General features: G+C 45.9%; 2 protein-coding genes across 3 annotated transcripts in view; both read right to left on the reverse strand.

Moving 5' to 3' along the window:
* Nucleotides 1–457: 457 nt before the first annotated feature.
* LOC124127164 (integumentary mucin C.1-like) lies at nucleotides 458–13,278 on the reverse strand. 2 transcript variants are annotated; one of them, XM_046490616.2, is made up of 6 exons: nucleotides 13,136–13,278; nucleotides 11,255–11,306; nucleotides 6,045–6,127; nucleotides 5,690–5,761; nucleotides 2,494–2,731; nucleotides 458–609 (listed from the first exon to the last, which is right to left on the reverse strand). In XM_046490616.2, exons 1-6 carry the CDS (start codon nucleotides 13,166–13,168, stop codon nucleotides 494–496), a joined length of 594 nt encoding a protein of 197 aa, XP_046346572.2. In that variant the 5' UTR covers nucleotides 13,169–13,278; the 3' UTR covers nucleotides 458–493. The 2 variants fall into 2 exon arrangements, with proteins under 2 accessions (XP_046346572.2, XP_048251455.1); XM_048395498.1 differs by lacking the exon at nucleotides 458–609 and adding an exon at nucleotides 625–783.
* A 4,773-nt stretch (nucleotides 13,279–18,051) lies between these two features.
* LOC124127161 overlaps nucleotides 18,052–21,430 on the reverse strand; it is a 42,267-nt gene continuing 38,888 nt past the window's right edge. The window contains exons 17-19 of the mRNA XM_046490614.2: nucleotides 20,658–20,910; nucleotides 20,382–20,525; nucleotides 18,052–19,738 (exon numbers count right to left, since the gene is read on the reverse strand). Coding sequence (XP_046346570.2) covers nucleotides 19,615–19,738; nucleotides 20,382–20,525; nucleotides 20,658–20,910 — 521 coding nt within the window. The 3' untranslated portion in view covers nucleotides 18,052–19,614. The remainder of the gene's footprint in view (nucleotides 19,739–20,381; nucleotides 20,526–20,657; nucleotides 20,911–21,430) is intronic.

The following is a 21,430-nucleotide window of genomic DNA, read 5'->3' on the forward strand; positions in this document are numbered from 1 at the left end:
TATGAACAGACTATCGAAGTATTCCATCTTGCAATATAATTACTATGACAGTGTTTAATGTCATCGCGGCAACTGAAAAGGCATCTCGTATATCACAGTTGAAGGATTTTTCAATCGTGACAATTACGATTAAACGGAAAATATCCTTCAACGCTTTGGAAATATTTTTTGAACACGTTATGTTAGTGAGTGAGTTTGATTTTACGCCACTTTTAGCAATATTCAAGCAATATCACGGCGGGCAACACCAGAAATGGGCTTCACACGTAGTACCCATGTCGGGAATCGAACCTGGGTCTTCGGCGTAACGAGCGAACGCTTTAACCACTGGGCTAACCGACCGACCCTGTTGTATACTAGATTTCTTCTGACTGATTCTTCTAAAAGACATTGCTCTGTTTATGCAAATTCGTTTAAGAAGACATTTTAATGTACATCAAATTAATATAAATATCCCTTCGCTTTACCAAACGCTGATCTGGATGTTTAATTGTCAACACTTGTTACAACTACGTCGACAGTACATCAGCATATAGCCCGAGTTCCTTGTGCACTCTCCCGAAGTGGCCCAATAGTCACAGTACTGTCCCTGGTCAATACACGGCGGACCTGCAATGTCAAACACTGTGTTAGTCACAGTACTGTCCCTGGTCAATACACGGCGGACCTGCAATGTCAAACACTGTGTTAGTCACAGTACTACCCCTGGTCAATACACGGCGGACCTGCAATGTCAAACACTGTGTTAGTCACAGTACTGTCCCTGGTCAATACACGGCGGACCTGCAATGTCAAACACTGTGTTAGTCACAGTACTGTCCCTGGTCTATACACGGCGGACCTGCAATGTCAAACACTGTGTTAGTCACAGTACTACCCCTGGTCAATACACGTCGGACCTGCAATGTCAAACACTGTGTTAATCACAGTACTGTCCCTGGTCAATACACCGCGGGCCTGCAATGTCAAACACTGTGTTAGTCACAGTACTGTTCCTGGTCAATACACGGCGGGCCTGCAATGTCAAACAATGTGTGACTCACAGTACTACCCCTGGTAAATACAACCTTGGAATGTTTCTACACTGAGATGTAATGTAATTGTTTGTAAACACTTGCTCATGTCAGATTTTTTTTATTTGTCTATTTATCACGTTGGCACACTGTTCTCCTAAGTAATATCCAATGTGCGTGTTTCGTCCAGTGAAGGAACGTGTCACAAGGCACATGTTCATCCGAGGGTCTGAAGACAGACAGTCACCTGCTGCAAGACACACCTGCTCTGATAGAGGGAAGCTGTTCCACCAGGGGTCTGCAAACAGGAGGACAGCTGCCACACGGCACACCAGTTCTGCCCGTGATGAAGGCACTTGTTCCACCAGGGGTCTGCAAACAGGAGGTTTGTTCCACATGGCACACCAGTTCTGCCCGTGATGGAAGGCACTTGTTTCACCAGGAGCCTGCAAACAGGAGGACAGCTGCCACACCAGTTCTGCCCGTGATGAAGGCACTTGTTCCACCAGGGGTCTGCAAACAGGAGGACAGCTGCCACACGGCACACCAGTTCTGCCCGTGATGAAGGCACTTGTTCCACCAGGGGTCTGCAAACAGGAGGACAGCTGCCACACGGCACACCAGTTCTGCCCGTGATGAAGGCACTTGTTCCACCAGGGGTCTGCAAACAGGAGGACAGCTGCCACACGGCACACCAGATCTGCCCGTGATGGAAGGCACTTGTTCCACCAGGGGCCTGCAAACAGGAGGACAGCTGCCACACGGCACACCAGTTCTGCCCGTGATGGAAGAAGGCACTTGTTCCACCAGGGGCCTGCAAACAGTAGGTCAGCTGCCACACCAGTTCTGCCCGTGATGGAAGGCACTTGTTCCACCAGGAGCCTGCAAACAGGAGGACAGCTGCCACACGGCACACCAGTTCTACCCGTGATGGAAGGCACTTGTTCCACCAGGGGCCTGCAAACAGTAGGTCAGCTGCCACACCAGTTCTGCCCGTGATGGAAGGCACTTGTTCCACCAGGCGCCTGCAAACAGGAGGACAGCTGTCACATGGCACACCAGTTCTGCCCGTGATGGAGGGAACCTGTTCCACCAGGGGTCTGCAAACAGGAGGACAGCTGTCACATGGCACACCAGTTCTGCCCGTGATGGAGGGAACCTGTTCCACCAGGGGCCTGCAAACAGGAGGACAGCTGTCACATGGCACACCAGTTCTGCCCGTGATGGAGGGAACCTGTTCCACCAGGGGCCTGCAAACAGGAGGACAGCTGTCACACGGCACACCAGTTCTGCCCGTGATGGAGGGAACCTGTTCCACCAGGGGTCTGCAAACAGGAGGACAGCTGTCACACGGCACACCAGTTCTGCCCGTGATGGAGGGCACCTGACCCTGTAGATCTGTACCCATTTCGTAAGTTGTTCGTTTTCGAGGGCACCTGATCCATGAGATCTGCACACAGATGGCCCTGCTGTACATTACCTGCAGTGGTTGTAGTTGTAGTGACGGTGGTTGTCGTACTAGTTGAGGTCGTGGTTGTAGTAGTTGGGGTAGTAGAAGTTAGGCGGGTTGTAGTTTTTGGAGTGAGCAGGGTAAAGTTGAAGCTTGTTGCACAGAGACGAGGGTTGCACTGGACTGTGTCACAGCACTGGAAACATAGCCTGGGGTGGGCGGCACGACGACCTACCATCGTCTGTAGAGTCTTGTACATGTCACAGATCTGTAATAGATAACACTCAGCTATCCTACATTACTATAAGGGTAACGCTATTTATCAGGGCATTATCATCTGCAGAAGCCCGAGGTCTTCCATTAATTGCCCGACGCAGGAGGGCAGTTGAAAAGACCGAGGGTTTCCGCAAATGACAATGCCCTGAAAAAAAGCGTTACTTTATAATAACTAAAATGGATGGGATTTGCTATCAAATAAAAAGAAACAATATCGGTTTTGAAACATTTACTGCGATAAACACGAATGTCACTGACTCACTTTTACAAATATGGAAACGTCATGAAACAAACCAGATGACGTCAGTATTGAACTTGACGTCACCTATCCCTATTCTATGACGTCACCTAACAACGGGCGTGATATTGGCCCGTCGTCACGCAATATGGGGGCATTATCAAGCTACAGTGGCCCGCTTATTTCTCATAACATGCGTGCATTCTATCCATTTTAGCTATTATACAACCTACCATTGTCTGTAAAGTTCTGTAAATACCACAGATCTGTGATTATAGATAACATTCAGTTCTACTTTACGACTATAACCTACCTGCTAGGACAGAATTAGTTGAAAATTATTGGACTAATTCTATTCTGAAACCACCCTGACTTTGTACCCTGCGTACTGGAAAGGGGTTTTCAGAATATTGGAGTCAATCTCTGACAACACTGACTCTTCCACTTAACGTCAGAGATATAATGGGAGGAATTTAGGCTATGATAACACACTCTTAAACCCTTCTTAAATGAAAATAAATATATTACAGCTTGATAATTGTCACTTCAACCCCTAGTCCTTTGTACAACTTAAGATGTTTCAAATAGCCTTTCTAGACCGAACAATATCATAACAGTCAATAAAATATACATTCAAATCATACATTCTGGAAGAGCAAGAAAGTCTTCAGAATCAATACTTATGTCACATGTTTGAAAAATACCATTTTACTCTTGCTAATTCTTTCAGAATTTTCTTTACACTTTAAATAACCAAATAAGTACGTCTGACACGTGTCCTCTACATGTATATACACACCTGCCTGCTCTCACAGCCCAGCCTGTAGGCGTGGTGGCCCGTGTCGTCTACATGTATATACACACCTGCCTGTAGGCGTGGTGGCCCGTGTCCTCTACATGTATATACACACCTGCCTGCTCTCACAGCCCAGCCTGTAGGCGTGGTGACACGTGTCCTCTACATGTATATACACAATGCCTGCTCTCACAACCCAGCCTGTAGGCGTGGTGGCCCGTGTCGTCTACATGTATATACACACCTGCCTGCTCTCACAACCCAGCCTGTAGGCGTGGTGGCCCGTGTCCTCTACATGTATATACACACCTGCCTGCTCTCACATCCCAGCCTGTAGGCGTGGTGGCCCGTGTCGTCTACATGTATATACACACCTGCCTGCTCTCACAGCCCAGCCTGTAGGCGTGGTGGCCCGTGTCCTCTACATGTATATACACACCTGCCTGTAGGCGTGGTGGCCCGTGTCGTCTACATGTATATACACACCTGCCTGCTCTCACAGCCCAGCCTGTAGGCGTGGTGGCCCGTGTCCTCTACATGTATATACACACCTGCCTGCTCTCACATCCCAGCCTGTAGGCGTGGTGACACGTGTCCTCTACATGTATATACACACCTGCATGCTCTCACAGCCCAGCCTGTAGGCGTGGTGACACGTGTCCTCTACATGTATATACACACCTGCCTGCTCTCACAGCCCCGCCTGTAGGCGTGGTGGCCCGTGTCCTCTACATGTATATACACACCTGCCTGCTCTCACAGCCCAGCCTGTAGGCGTGGTGGCCCGTGTCCTCTACATGTATATAAACACCTGCCTGCTCTCACAGCCCAGCCTGTAGGCGTGGTGGCCCGTGTCCTCTACATGTATATACACACCTGCCTGCTCTCACAGCCCAGCCTGTAGGCGTGGTGGCCCGTGTCCTCTACATGTATATACACACCTACCTGCTCTCACAGCCCAGCCTGTAGGCGTGGTGGCCCGTGTCGTCTACATGTATATACACACCTGCATGCTCTCACAGCCCAGCCTGTAGGCGTGGTGGCCCGTGTCCTCTACATGTATATACACACCTACCTGCTCTCACATCCCAGCCTGTAGGCGTGGTGGCCCGTGTCCTCTACATGTATATACACACCTGCCCACTCTCACAGCCCAGCCTGTAGGCGTGGTGGCCCGTGTCCTCTACATGTATATACACACCTGCCTGCTCTCACAGCCCAGCCTGTAGGCGTGGTGGCCCGTGTCCTCTACATGTATATACACACCTGCCTGCTCTCACAGCCCAGCCTGTAGGCGTGGTGGCCCGTGTCCTCTACATGTATATACACACCTGCCTGCTCTCACATCCCAGCCTGTAGGCGTGGTGGCCCGTGTCGTCTACATGTATATACACACCTGCCTGCTCTCACAGCCCAGCCTGTAGGCGTGGTGGCCCGTGTCCTCTACATGTATATACACACCTACCTGCTCTCACATCCCAGCCTGTAGGCGTGGTGGCCCGTGTCCTCTACATGTATATACACACCTGCCTGCTCTCACATCCCAGCCTGTAGGCGTGGTGGCCCGTGTCCTCTACATGTATATACACACCTGCCTGCTCTCACAACCCAGCCTGTAGGCGTGGTGGCCCGTGTCCTCTACATGTATATACACACCTGCCTGCTCTCACATCCCAGCCTGTAGGCGGGGTGGCCCGTGTCCTCTACATGTATATACACACCTGCCTGCTCTCACATCCCATCCTGTAGGCGTGGTGACCCGTGTCGTCTACATGTATATACACACCTGCCTGCTCTCACAGCCCAGCCTGTAGGCGTGGTGGCCCGTGTCGTCTACATGTATATACACACCTGCCTGCTCTCACAGCCCAACCTGTAGGCGTGGTGGCCCGTGTCGTCTACATGTATATACACACCTGCCTGCTCTCACAGCCCAACCTGTAGGCGTGGTGGCCCGTGTCGTCTATATACTCTCGGGTGAAGCAGATCTGATCAACACAGATAATTCAATAGTTTTCGGAAGTCTACTGTAAATCAATTTGTTCCAACACAGTGGTAAGTTAAATAGATACGATTTACGATACAAAACTATTTAAGTATTTCACAGATTAAAAGATCAAATATGCAACATGGTTAAAGATGTAGCCTACTAGATTTACTTTACATTGTAGATACGATGCACAATATACTAGAGTTTAGTTCAGTTGGCCTGGCAGGTGGCGAGTAATGTGATGTAGGTATATGTGTGTCGTGTGTACAAGGCCCACTTACCTCGTCCTGGCCACACATTTCGAAGGCCGTACAGGACTCGGGTGAAGACGCGTCGTTACAGGATCTGCACAACACGTCGTTGTCTGGGAGAACACGGTGACGTTGTTACATACAGTTGCGTTGTTACATACAGTAACGTTATTACACACGGTGACGTTATTACACACAATGGCGTTGTTACATACAGTGACGTTATTACACACAGTGACGTTATTACAGACAATGGCGTTGTTACACACAGTAACGTTATTACACACAATGGCGTTGTTACACACAGTAACGTTATAACACACATTGGCGTTATTACACAGTGACGTTATAACACACAATGGCGTTATTACATACAGTTACGTAATTACACACAGTGACTTATTACACACAATGGCGTTATTACACTCAGTGTCGTTATTATATACAGTGACGTCATTACACACAGTGATGTTATTATATACAGTGACCCCATAACACACAATGACGTTATTAAACACAGTTACGTTGTTACACACATTGGCGTTGTTACACACAGTGACGTTATTACACACTGTGACGTTGTTACGCGCAGTGACGTTATTACACACAACGACGTTATAACATACGGTGACGTTGTTACACGCAGTGACGTTATAACACACAGTGACGTTGTTACACGCAATGACGTAGTTACACACAGTGACGTTGTTACACGCAGTGATGTAATTACACGCAGTGACGTTATTACACACAACGACGTTATAACGTACAGTGACGTTTTTACACGCAGTGACGTTATTACACTCAGTGACGTTTTTACACGCAGTGACAATATTACACACAGTGACGTTATAACGTACAGTGACGTTGTTACACGCAGTGACGTTATTACACACAGTGACGTTGTGACACGCAGTGATGTTATTACACATAGTGACGTTATTACACGCAGTGACGTTATTACACTCAGTGACGTTGTTACACGCAGTGACGTTATTACACACAGTGACGTTGTTACACGCAGTGACGTTATTACACACAACGACGTTATAACGTACAGTGACGTTTTTACACGCAGTGACGTTATTACACTCAGTGACGTTGTTACACGCAGTGACGTTATAACGTACAGTGACGTTTTTACACGCAGTGACGTTATTACACTCAGTGACGTTGTTACACGCAGTGACGTTATTACACACAGTGACGTTGTTACACGCATTGACGTTATTACACACAGTGACGTTGTTACACGCAGTGATGTTATTACACACAGTGACGTTGTTACACGCAGTGACGTTGTTACACACAGTGACGTTGTTACGAACATTGACGTTGTGACACTAATTTGCGTTGGAACACACAGTTACGTTAATACACATAGTGACGTTATTACACTCAGTGACGTTGTTACACACATTGGCGTTGTTACACACTGTGACGTTATTACACAATGTGACGTTGTTACACTCAGTGACGTTGTTACACGCAGTGACGTTATTACGCACAGTGACGTTGTTACACACAGAGACGTTGTTACACACAGTGACGTTGTTACGAACATTGACGTTGTGACACTCATTTGCGTTGGAACACACAGTTACGTTATTACACATAGTGACGTTATTACACTCAGTGACGTTGTTACACACATTGGCGTTGTTACACACTGTGACGTTATTACACACTGTGACGTTGTTACGCACAGTGACGTTATTACACACAGTGACGTTGTTACACACAGTGACGTTGTTACGAACATTGACGTTGTGACACTCATTTGCGTTGGAACACACAGTTACGTTATTACACATAGTGACGTTATTACACTCAGTGACGTTGTTACACACATTGGCGTTGTTACACACTGTGACGTTATTACACACTGTGACGTTGTTACGCGCAGTGACGTTATTACACACAGTGACGTTGTTACACACAGTGACGTTGTTACACACAGTGACGTTGTTACGAACATTGACGTTGTGACACTCATTTGCGTTGGAACACACAGTTACGTTATTACACATAGTGACGTTATTACACTCAGTGACGTTGTTACACACATTGGCGTTGTTACACACTGTGACGTTGTTACGCGCAGTGACGTTATTACACAGAACGACGTTATAACATACGGTGACGTTGTTACACGCAGTGACGTTATTACACACAGTGACGTTGTTACACGCAATGACGTAGTTACACACAGTGACGTTGTTACACGCAGTGATGTAATTACACGCAGTGACGTTATTACACACAGTGACGTTGTAACATGCAGTGATGTTATTACACACCACGACGTTATAACGTACAGTGACGTTTTTACACGCAGTGACGTTATTACACTCAGTGACGTTGTTACACGCAGTGACGTTATTACACTCAGTGACGTTGTTACACGCAGTGACGTTATTACACACAACGACGTTATAACGTACAGTGACGTTTTTACACGCAGTGACGTTATTACACTCAGTGACGTTGTTACACGCAGTGACGTTATTACACACAGTGACGTTGTAACACGCAGTGATGTTATTACACACAGTGACGTTTTTACACGCAGTGACGTTATTACACTCAGTGACGTTATTACACGCAGGGATGTTATTACACACAGTGACGTTGTTACACGCAGTGACGTTATTACACACAGTGACGTTATAACGTACAGTGACGTTGTTACACGCAGTGACGTTATTACACACAACGACGTTATAACGTACAGTGACGTTTTTACACGCAGTGACGTTATTACACGCAGTGACGTTGTTACACGCAGTGACGTTATTACACACAGTGACGTTGTAACACGCAGTGATGTTATTACACACAGTGACGTTTTTACACGCAGTGACGTTATTACACTCAGTGACGTTATTACACGCAGGGATGTTATTACACACAGTGACGTTGTTACACGCAGTGACGTTATTACACACAGTGACGTTATAACGTACAGTGACGTTGTTACACGCAGTGACGTTATTACACACAACGACGTTATAACATACAGTGACGTTATTACTCTCAGTGACGTTGTTACACGCAGTGATGTTATTACACACAGTGACGTTGTTACACGCAGTGACGTTTTTACACACAATGACGTTGTTACACACAGTGATGTTATAACGTACAGTGACGTTGTTACACGCAGTGATGTTATTACACACAGTGACGTTGTTAAACGCAGTGACATTTTTACACACAATGACGTTGTTACACACAGTGACGTTTTTACACACAATGACGTTGTTACACGCAGTGATGTTATTACACACAATGACGTTGTTACACACAGTGACGTTTTTACAATTCTGGACATTCGTGATTACACAGACCTATATAGTAGGGCCTGTTTAATACTGTTGCTGCCGAATATTTGTCCCATTGTATAGCCTGGTGTGATTGTAAACCTAATCGTGTGTTCCTCAATGTTACTTGTCAATTATTGATTGTTTTAGTGTGGTTACTTACAGATTTCACAATATAGTTCTGCACGTATTGACTCCTGGGTTAACGTTTGCGCTTCAACTTGGGAACCACACCGAAACAGAATTTGGAAACTCGTCCGGGAGCTGCATTTAATTTCCCGAAGTTCTAAATTGGTAAACAAAACCTTCTCAGTTAAATTTGCCTGTTTTCAGTCTGTCACTTAGCTTTAATATGTATTGTTACGAAAACTGTAACGGCTACATGGAGTTTAAGCTTCAGAGAGTTGTTGAGTCTCCACGTGATGAGGAAATCAGGATTTTTACAAACAGGAGAGAGAATATCAGAGTTAAATTGAAAATAAAAGAAATAAAAAATCAAAAGAAAGGAAGGAGACACAGAGAGAGAGAGAGAGAGAGAGAGAGAGAGAGAGAGAGAGAGAGAGAGAGAGAGAGAGAGAGAGAGGGGGGGATAAAACATATATTGTCCCCCTCAACATGACCAGAATTACTTTAATGTGACAATAAATGCCTGATTGGGATTTCACGTACATATCGTCATCAAACGGTGAATTTGGCTCACAATACACTATGGCTTGTCATTTGGGTGTTAACAAAACTTGTGATAATACCTTTGATCATTTCGGTGAGCCTAGTTTACGTCAGGAGGTTTAACAGTTTCATAAGACGTGTCATGTATGTCAGGTGGTAGGAAAAGCCTCTACCATTGTCATTGTTGACAGTGTATGTCACTTGCCTCAGACAAGGTCAGGTGGCAGGACAAGCCTCTACCATTGTCACTATTGACAGTGTATGTCACTTGCCTCGGACAAGGTCAGGTGGTAGGACAAGCCTCTACCATTGTCACTATTGACAGTGTATGTCACTAGCCTCGGACAAGGTCAGGTGGTAGGACAAGCCTCTACCATTGTCACTATTGACAGTGTATGTCACTAGCCTCGGACAAGGTCAGGTGGTAGGACAAGCCTCTACCATTGTCACTATTGACAGTGTATGTCACTAGCCTCGGACAAGGTCAGGTGGTAGGACAAGCCTCTACCATTGTCACTATTGACAGTGTATGTCACTTGCCTCAGACAAGGTCAGGTGGTAGGACAAGCCTCTACCATTGTCACTATTGACAGTGTATGTCACTTGCCTGAGACAAGGTCAGGTGGTAGGACAAACCTCTACCATTGTCACTGTTGACAGTGTATGTCACTTGCCTCAGACAAGGTCTGGTAAACAGTACTTGCTGACAATCATGTCTGCATCATGCAGATTCATGGAAGCCATTCCATTGAGGAACGTTACGTTATTTTGAAGTTTCGATCAAGTTTCTCATCATGAGTGACTTACTCATAGTAGTTCAGCTTGATCAATGATCACATTACAAGAGAGGACTGTACATGTGTTAGCATGTCATGTATAAGCAGGGCGTGATGCAGGTAAAACCACAGCGTATTGCCCTTAGTTACAAGTTGTGTTGGAGAGGCTCTATCAAACTCTTAAAAATATTATCAGGATTTATTTAGAGACGATCGTGTATCCCATTGAAGTATTCACTGATCACAATCCACAGACCCTTCGTCTCAAAATTAAGAACAGAAAACAGAGATTGGGAGGTGGATTTGCCTTTGGGAGATTTGAATCTTGAGATCAAACGTATCAGGGGCAAGATAATGTAACTACAGAAGAACTGTCTAGAGTCGTTCGTACATATAGTGACTGTTCATAGTATGTCTGCGTCTAGCTAGAGTGTACTCACTCACCAGTGTACTCAGTAACTGGTGTACTTACTGACGGGCGCTTCCATTGCCATGTGTCTGCCCTTAACATAGGCCACCAGTAGCTGCAGACAGAGACTCAAGATAAACAATGTCATACATTATGTTGACAGTAAAACATAAGCATTATGAAGAAATTCAAAGAGGCATTATTACACTGAGACAACGTTGAAGTGGTTCCAACTGACTGAAATGTTTTACATAGAAAGAATACTGATGTAGTCACTCACAACACAAAGGATGCATCGTCAGTCTGAACATCGGTCAAGTTATCCACACTGGTGCCGTCACTCACAACACAAAGGTTGTTTCGACATTCTGACTACCAGCCTTGATAGCATCACTGATGCCGTTACTCAAATCACAAAGGTTGTTTCGACATTCTGACTACCAGCCTTGATAGCATCACTGGTGCCGTTACTCACATCACAAAGGTTGTTTCGACATTCTGAATACCAGCCATGACATCATCGCTGATGCCGTTACTCAAATCACAAAGGTTGTTTCGACATTCTGAATACCAGCCATGATATCATCGCTGATGCCGTTACTCAAATCACAAAGGTTGTTTCGACATTCTGAATACCAGCCATGATATCATCGCTGATGCCGTTACTCACATCACAAACGTTGTTTCGACATTCTGAATACCAGCCATGACATCATCGCTGATGCCGTTACTCACATCACAAAGGTTGTTTCGACATTCTGAATACCAGCCATGATATCATCGCTGATGCCGTTACTCACATCACAAAGGTTGTTTCGACATTCTGAATACCAGCCATGACATCATCGCTGATGCCGTTACTCACATCACAAAGGTTGTTTCGACATTCTGAATACCAGACATGATATCATCGCTGATGCCGTTACTCACATCACAAAGGTTGTTTCGACATTCTGAATACCAGCCATGACATCATCGCTGATGCCGTTACTCACATCACAAAGGTTGTTTCGACATTCTGAATACCAGACATGATATCATCGCTGATGCCGTTACTCACATCACAAAGGTTGTTTCGACATTCTGAATACCAGCCATGATATCATCGCTGATGCCGTTACTCACAACACAAAGGTTGTTTCGACATTCTGAATACCAGCCATGATATCATCGCTGATGCCGTTACTCACAACACAAAGGTTGTTTCGACATTCTGACTACCAGCCATGATAGCATCAATGAAGCCGTTACTCACAACACAAAGGTTGTTTCGACATTCTGAATACAGCCTTGATAGCATCACTGAAGCCGTTACTCACACAACAAAGGTTGTTTCGACATTCTGAATACAGCCTTGATAGCATCACTGAAGCCGTTACTCACACAACAAAGGTTGTTTCGACATTCTGAATACAGCCTTGATAGCATCAATGAAGCCGTTACTCTCAACACAAAGGTTGTTTCGACATTCTGAATACAGCCTTGATAGCATCAATGAAGCCGTTACTCACAACACAAAGGTTGTTTCGACATTCTGACTACCAGCCATGATAGCATCACTGAAGCCGTTACTCTCAACACAAAGGTTGTTTCGACATTCTGACTACCAGCCATGATATCACCACTGAAGCCGTCACTCACATCTCAAAGGTTGTTTCGACATTCTGAATGCAGCCTTGATAGCATCACTGAAGCCGTTACTCACAACAACACTAAAGTTGTATGGACATAACAAACATCAGTCGTGACAACAACCACCAAAAGGTAAGGTCCATGACATTCACCGTCTGTGCAGGCACAACGTCAGATGTTTCCTCAAGAAAAAATGACCTTATAACCGAAATGATAACAATGGATCGTGAACACGAGCAGCTGTTCACCTGGAAACGTTGTTTGTGCACGTCAGGTATATGAACACATACAAGGGCCTTCCTGCACACTCACCATGAGGTTTGGCCAGAGACTGAGGACGGACATGCTGGACCTCCACAGCTGGTCAAGAAACGTCCGGTAATTAACGTCAGTCAGACACACGGGCCAAATCTCCTTCTTGACCTACAAATCTTATCACGATCAGTTGTCTCAGGTCAGGCAAATATACACTGACACACTGTCCTGGATGACTCCTTGTGGAGTTACAGCTGAATCAACCTTATTGTCCTTGTTAAAACGTTCTCGCTGGGTTTGATATCGTAAGTCCTTGTCTCTATTAACGCGTAACTCGACATCGTACTGTCCTCGTCTCGAACAACGTATAACATGACACGTATTCGATGGTTACGGGACTGTTGGGTAACTTCGACGCTTCATTGTCTATACAGTCTACATTTCTGGTCGGTATTATAATGCATATTTGGGGGTTACACACTTAAGGAAGAGAATGTTTCAAGTGGTCGGTATTATAATGCATATTTGGGGGTTACACGCTTAATGAAGAGAACGTTTCATGTGGTCGGGATTATAATGCATTTTGGGGTTTACAAACTCAAGAGTTTGGGCGTTTTAAGTGGTCGGTATTATAATGCATATTTGGGGGTTACACACTTAAGGGAGAGAAAGTTTCAAGTGGTCGGTATAATATTGCATATTTGGGATTTACAAACTCAAGAGTTTGGGCGTTTTAAGTGGTCGGTATTATAATGCATATTTGGGGGTTACACACTTAAGGGAGAGAAAGTTTCAAGTGGTCGGTATAATATTGCATATTTGGGATTTACAAACTCAAGAGTTTGGGCGTTTTAAGTGGTCGGTATTATAATGCATATTTGGGGTTTACACTCTTAAGGGAGAGAGCGTTTCAAGAGGGCGGTATAATATTGCATATTTGGGATTTACAAACTCAAGAGTTGGGGCGTTTCAAGTGGTCGGTTTTATAATGCATATTTGGAGTTTACACTCTTAAGGGAGAGATCGTTTCAAGTGAAAATGGGAAACATGCACTGAGCAGACTGATGGGGACACCAAGTTGTATGGTCATTGTGTGTGATTTGAGGCAAATGTGACTGATGGGAAACACGCACTGAGCAGACTGATGGGGACACCAAGATGTATGGTCATTGTGTGTGTTTTGAGAAACGTGTGAATCTTTGAACTAAAGTCATGTCAAGCCTAGGCTTTTCCTTTTCATTGTGTTTTCGGTTTCACAGTTAAGATCTTATCGATGCCATCATCCACAAAGACAAACCTGTTTGTAATAAGTCCGGCGTTTGGATTCGGGGGTCGAAAAGTTCTTCAAACAGCAAGTCCTCTGACACAGACGCTGACAAACCCGGACTTGGTGGGGTTGATCTTGGAGCACTAGAAACAATCTTGAAACGCTCGCAATTTGAGCCTTGGAACTTCAATCTGGCCATATGCAGTTTTAACAACAAAGACATAAAATGTGTTCAGCTGTTGAATTATATGATTAACTCTTCCCGTCAGTCAGATCTCCGTCCACTTTAACGAGGTCATTTACTTTGGCAAGTGTCATTTATTCAACCATGTTTATTTACAAACAACGCAGTAGTATTGCTTTGTTGATTAAAGTGAGAAATCGTGTCGTTGATATGAAACTATATTTCTTGTCTTAAAAATAGCGATTACGTGAGATAATATCACGTAAGACATGTGAATGAATGCCATGGATTTGTGAATGAACGGAATAAGAGAAAAAAAGTCCGAAAAAAAGTCCGGTGTGTGGTTTGGGTGGTGGAGTGGGTGGTGGGGTGGGTGGTGGGGTGGGTGGTGGAGTGGGTGGTGGAGTGGGTGGTGGGGTGGGTGGTGGGGTGGGTGGTGGAGTTGGTGGTGGGGTGGGTGGTGGAGTGGGTGGTGGAGTGGGTGGTGGGGTGGGTGGTGGGGTGGGTGGTGGAGTGGGTGGTGGGGTTGGGGGGGTGGGGTGGGGGTGGTGGGTGAGCAATGTGTGTGCTGCGGGGGAGGGGAGGGAGGGATCATTTAGACAATGGTCAACGCAGTCGGTGAAGCATGACCCACTCTGACGCAAATGGTTCATACCACATGTCCAAGGAGAATTCCGCGGTCAGTGTGGCTTGGTGAGGATCGTGTATGCCCTTCGTTATGTCGATAGCGTACATTGTTCACAGACCGCCTCCGTGGCCTAGTGGTAGAGCGTCCGCCCGTATAGCGGAAGGTCCGGGGTTCGATCCCCGGCCGCGTCATACCAAAAGACGTTAAAAGATGGTACTTGTTGTTACCCTGTCTGGCGCTCGGCATTAAGGGGCTAAAACAAGGACTGGTCGGCTCGGAGTCAGTATTCTGTGTCTGAGTAGGGTATTAATGTTAAACTGCGGCATGGTATCTCAGTGAGCTAGCACTATAAATCGGCATCAGTCCGGACTAGTACAAGCAGACACATAAACACACACACACGTACATGCACGTCGCTATATAAGTGCAATAATCTTGGACGCGACGTTAAACCCCATTTCACCTCACCTCACATTGTTCACAGCTGTATATTAGTGATCGGATAGTTGTGTTATTTGTTTGTTTTGATTGGTTGTTGTTTCACGCCGTCATCATCAACATTTCAGCCATTTGACGGCTGCGTGGATATAATCGAGTTTGGACCAGACAAACATGTGATTGATATCATAAGCCGTCGTCAGGATACGAAGGTAAATAATCAAACACAATTACACAAGCAAGATTCAGCAGGCGGCGTGGCCCTGGCGACGTTCAAGGCCTCACCCTACATCCACAGAGGCGACTGAGACATCACTACATGAGTGAGTGAGTGAGTGAGTGAGTTGGGTTAAACGCTGCTATTGAACAGTATTCCAGTTTTATCGCGGCGTGTCAGCTTAATGTAGGAGGAAAGCCCGAAGTGATGCAGGTCTCAGACGTTTACCACTTCGGTGAAACCCACGAGCACGGGTATGGTGCTGACAAACCTAGAAACATAATCGGAACGAACCGGGATTCGAACCCACAATCATAGGTTTCTGGCGTGCCCATGGTACGCAACTCTGCACAGCGAATAGCGGCGCCTTAGACGACTGGGCCACCCGTGCGCCCGCCACTAAATGAATTTCACAACACAAAGACATGTACTTCACACTTTTATTGTCACATTGTCGCTACCTGGGATAAACACACGTTCATGTTCATCACAGAACTATCAATACATGAGTTACGTAACGCTGGAAGCCATTGATGACAAACTGACGTCATGTCTGCTTCAGTTATCACGTAGAAAGTGATTCAAATCCGCTGCAGGTTTAATGGCAGGTTATCACCATACAGTAACGTCACCTGCACTGCACAGTTAGAACTTTTATAACGACGACGATCAGCTTGACAAATACACGTCCACAGTTACGAAGACGTTACGGTGGAGACCATTAGAACTCTCTAACGTCAACCACTAAACAATAAAGTAACGTCACCTGCACTGCACAGTTATAACGACGACGATCAGCTTCACAAATACACGTCCACAGTTACGAAGACGTTACGCTCGAGACCAATAAGGGTGGGTTGTGGAGTGGGTGGTGGGGTGGGTGGTGGAGTGGATTGTGGAGTAGGTGGTGGAGTGGGTGGTGGGGTGGGTGGTGGAGTGGATGGTGGAGTAGGTGGTGGAGTGGGTGGTGGGGTGGGGGGTGTGGTGGGTGGTGGGGTGGGTGGTGGAGTGGATGGTGGAGTAGGTGGTGGAGTGGGTGGTGGGGTGGGGGGTGGGGTGGGTGGTGGAGTGGGTGGTGGGGTGGGTGGTGGGGTGGGTGGTGTTGTGGGTGAGCAGTGTGTGTGCTGCGGGGGAGGGGAGGGAGTGATCATTTAGACAATGGTCAACGCAGTCGGTGAAGCATGACCCACTCTGACGCAAATGGTTCATACCACATGTCCAAGGAGAATTCCGCGGTCAGTGTGGCTTGGTGAGGATCGTGTATGCCCTTCGTTATGTCGATAGCGTACATTGTTCACAGACCGCCTCCGTGGCCTAGTGGTAGAGCGTCCGCCCGGAGAGCGGAAGGTCCGGGGTTCGATCCCCGGCCGCGTCATACCAAAAGACGTTAAAAGATGGTACTTGTTGTTACCCTGTCTGGCGCTCGGCATTAAGGGGCTAAAACAAGGACTGGTCGGCTCGGAGTCAGTATTCTGTGTCTGAGTAGGGTATTAATGTTAAACTGCGGCATGGTATCTCAGTGAGCTAGCACTATAAATCGGCATCAGTCCGGACTAGTACAAGCAGACACATAAACACACACACACGTACATGCACGTCGCTATATAAGTGCAATAATTCTGGACGCGACGTTAAACCCCATTTCACCTCACCTCACATTGGTCACAGCTGTATATTAGTGATCGGATAGTTATGTTATTTGTTTGTTTTGATTGGTTGTTGTTTCACGCCGTCATCATCAACATTTCAGCTATTTGACGGCTGCGTGGATATAATCGCGTTTGGACCAGACAAACATGTGATTGATGTTATGAGCCGTCGTCAGGATACGAAGGTAAATAATCAAACACAATTGATTGGCTTGGCCCTGGCGACGTTCAAGACCTCATCCTACATCCACAGAGGCGACTGAGACATCACTACATGAGTGAGTGAGTGAGTTGGGTTTAACGCTGCTTTTGAACAGTATTCCAGTTTTATCGCGGCGTGTCAGCTTAATGTGGGAGGAAAGCCCGAAGTGATGCAGGTCTCAGACGTTTACCACTCCGGTGAAACCCACGAGCACGAGTATGGTGCTGACAAACCTAGAAACATAATTGGGGCGAACCGGGATTCGAACCCACAATCATAGGTTTCTGGCGTGCCCATGGAACGCAAGTCTGCACAGCGAATAGCGGCGCCTTAGACGACTGGGCCACCCGTGCGCCCGCCACTAAATGAATTTCACAACACAAAGAAATGTACTTCACACTTTTATTGTCACATTGTCGTTACCTGGGATAAACACACGTTCATGTTCATCACAGAACTATCAATACCATCAACATGAGTTACGTGACGCTGGAAGCCATTGATAACAAACTGACGTCATGTCTGCTTCAGTTATCACGTAGAAAGTGATTCAAATCCGCTGCAGGTTTAATGGCAGGTTATCACCATACAGTAACGTCACCTGCACTGCACAGTTAGAACTTTTATAACGACGACGATCAGCTTCACACATACACGTCCACAGTTACGAAGACGTTACGGTGGAGACCATTAGAACTCTCTAACGTCAACCACTAAACAATAAAAGACGTTACGCTGGAGACCAATAAGAACTCTCTAACGTCAACTACTAAACAATAAAAGACGTTACGCTGGAGACCAATAAGAACTCTCTCACGTCAACCACTAAACAATACAGTAACGTCACCTGCACTGCATAGTTACGAAGACGTTACGCTGGAGACCGATAAGAACTCTCTAACGTCAACCACTAAACAATACAGTAACGTCACCTGCACTGCATAGTTACGAAGACGTTACGCTGGAGACCAATAAGAACTCTCTAACGTCAACCACTAAACAATAAGTCAAATCAATCTAATAGCCCAATCTCTTTGTAAGTTACACCACAAAACGACGTAATTCTGCCAAACATGTAGCATAACGTCATTTTATTACGTTCAAAAATACGAAACGTTTCTGAAACGCCTGTCCTGCAGAGACAACATAATAAAGATGTACATCAGATATACACAAACATTCGTCGTCTCGGTGATGACGTTATATCACTTCATCAACATCGCCTCTCAGAATTGATTACAGGTGTGTTGCCATTGTGCCAGGTATTTAGGACAGAGTTGATTACAGGTGTGTTGTCATTGTGCCAGGTATTTGGGACAGAGTTGATTACAGGTGTGTAACAATTCTGCGAGGTATTTAGGGCAGAGTTGATTACAGGTGTGTTGTCATTCTGCCAGGTATTTAGGACAGAGTTGATTACAGGTGTGTTGTCAATCTGCCAGGTATTTAGGATAGAGTATATTACAGGTGTGTTGCCGTTGTGCCAGGTATTTAGGACAGAGTTGATTACAGGTGTGTTGCCATTGTGCCAGGTATTTGGGACAGAGTTGATTACAGGTGCGTTGCCATTGTGCCAGGTATTTAGGACAGAGTTGATTACAGGTGTGCAACCATTGTGCCAGGTACATAGGATAGAGTTGATTACAGGTGCGATAGCCACTGTGCCAGATAACAAGGTCAAGGTTGTCTGAAGGTGAACAGGACAACCACCGTGCCAGGTTTATAGACTTGAGTTGATTATAGGTGCGCGTCTGGCGTGACACTACCGGCCGTTGATCCCTCCCTCACTCACTCTGCAGGAGAACATAGGACACTATGCAGTCTATATACAGGGTGGGATACACACATATACATGAGCATCGCGACCATGTCGCTCGACGTTATACAACCAGTTCGTTTATGGTTCGTTACAAGAATAAATAATGCTTTCATACAGAATGACATGACAGTGTCAGCGTTTACAGAGCTGAACGATAAGAGTGATTACTGTGATGGCGGCGACGACGGAGGAGAATGGGGCGACGTTGACGCTGGACGATGGTACCACACGGCTGTAGCGCTGTTGGACAGGGGACCTGGAAAACATCAGTGTTTGAAAGTAAGAGGGGCTGACTGAAATATTGAAATATATGTTCTTTGGTTGTTGTTTACGCTGTACTTGGCAATAGTACAACTATCTGTCAGCGATATGTGAGTACTCGAGTCTGGACCAGACAATCAAGTGATTGAGCACATGAACACAGATCCACGTAGTTGTAATACGTGAGTGAGTATGGTTTTACGCCGCTTTAGCGGTATTCCAGCAATATCACGGCGGGGGATACCAGAAATGAATTTCACACATTGTACCGATATGGGGAATCGAACCCGCGTCTTCGGCATGACAACGAGCGCTTTATCCACAGGGCTAACCCACCGCCGAAATGAGATACGGTGACTTGCATAAAAACAACAAACTTACATGTACCTGATGGCACGGATAGGTGAGTAAGTGAATGATTTTTTAAGACATAACAATAATCTAGATATATCAGGCCACTATGAGCAACGCTCAACACAAGACCAATCATAAATCAGCTACAAGCCTGATATTGAGGCATCAAGAGATTACCCCACACCACCTGCCGCGTGCTGACGGCGACTAATATCACAAACTATCTACTGCAAGACATCAATGCACCGTGTGTATAATTGTAACACTGCAGTGAGTTGATTCACCTTGTCCTGAAATGGGGGACCTCCTCATCTGGGGCCGTAACGGTGTCAGAGACGACGTTGTCCCAGGTGGCGCCGTTGTCGTAGCTCACCTCGACGTTCTGGTTGGGGTACTCCGTGTTGACCTCCCACCTTCGGCCTTGACCCCTGCAACATACTCCATTTACAATGATATCTGGTCAAAGTTTGCGCCCTCTGAACTTTCATTCTATGCCCTTATTTCGGATGAGATGCTTTCGCACAATTACATCATGGTATTGAATAGAATCATTAACATACCTGGCCCCTGGTGGTGGAACTCTATACGACACGCCAAGCCTGTCCAAGAACGGTAACTCTTTGTACCCAAGTGTGTTAGCAAAACGACTCCAGTCCTGAACTCGCGACGCGTTTCTAGCCGTGACGTCAGTGAGGTTCTCCCACGCGGCCCGGTGCCACGCCCTCTCCGCCACAGCCAGAAGTCGGGGGTATATGAGACCCTCCTGCTGTTCCGCCGTCCGCGTCATCTCGCTGAATATCTGGGCCTGGATACCTGTAACAGCACCACCTCACAAAACTCAACTTTGTGACCGTTTTATTTTGGGCCCCCTTTTAGATTCCGGGAAATAGAGATTCCCAATATCCCCTACATCCACTATATCCCATTGTCGCGATATTCAATCGTTACGATATTCCATTGTTACGATATCCCATTGTTATGATATTCCATTGTTACGATATCCCACTGTTATGATATCCCATTGTTACGATATCCCACTGTTATGATATCCCATTGTTATGATATCCCATTGTTACGATATTCCATTGTTACGATATCCCATTGTTACAATATCCCATTGTTATGATATTCCATTGTTACAATATCCCATTGTCATAATATTCCATCGTTACGATATCGTAACAATGGGATACCGTAACGATTGATTATCGTGACAATGGGATATCGTAACAATGGGATATCGTAATGATGGGATATCATAATAAAGGAATATTGTAACAATGGGATATCTTACAATTGGGATATCGTAACAATAGGATATTGTAACAATGGG

The sequence above is a fragment of the Haliotis rufescens genome, unplaced genomic scaffold, assembly GCF_023055435.1.
Source record: "Haliotis rufescens isolate VD_foot unplaced genomic scaffold, xgHalRufe1.0.p SCAF_14, whole genome shotgun sequence".
Classification (NCBI taxonomy): Eukaryota; Metazoa; Mollusca; class Gastropoda; order Lepetellida; family Haliotidae; genus Haliotis; species Haliotis rufescens.

What these genes read in the sequence shown, in the direction of transcription:
- LOC124127164 (XM_046490616.2), bottom strand. Translation starts at nt 13,168, where the DNA reads ATGTCCGTCCTCAGTCTCTGGCCAAACCTCATG. An exon ending in GGCAATGGAAGCGCCCGTCA is followed by an intron (nt 6,128 to 11,254) that starts GTAAGTACACCA and finishes GTGTTCTCCCAG; the next exon opens with ACAACGACGTGTTGTGCAGA. An exon ending in AAATGTGTGGCCAGGACGAG is followed by an intron (nt 5,762 to 6,044) that starts GTAAGTGGGCCT and finishes TGTGTTGATCAG; the next exon opens with ATCTGCTTCACCCGAGAGTA.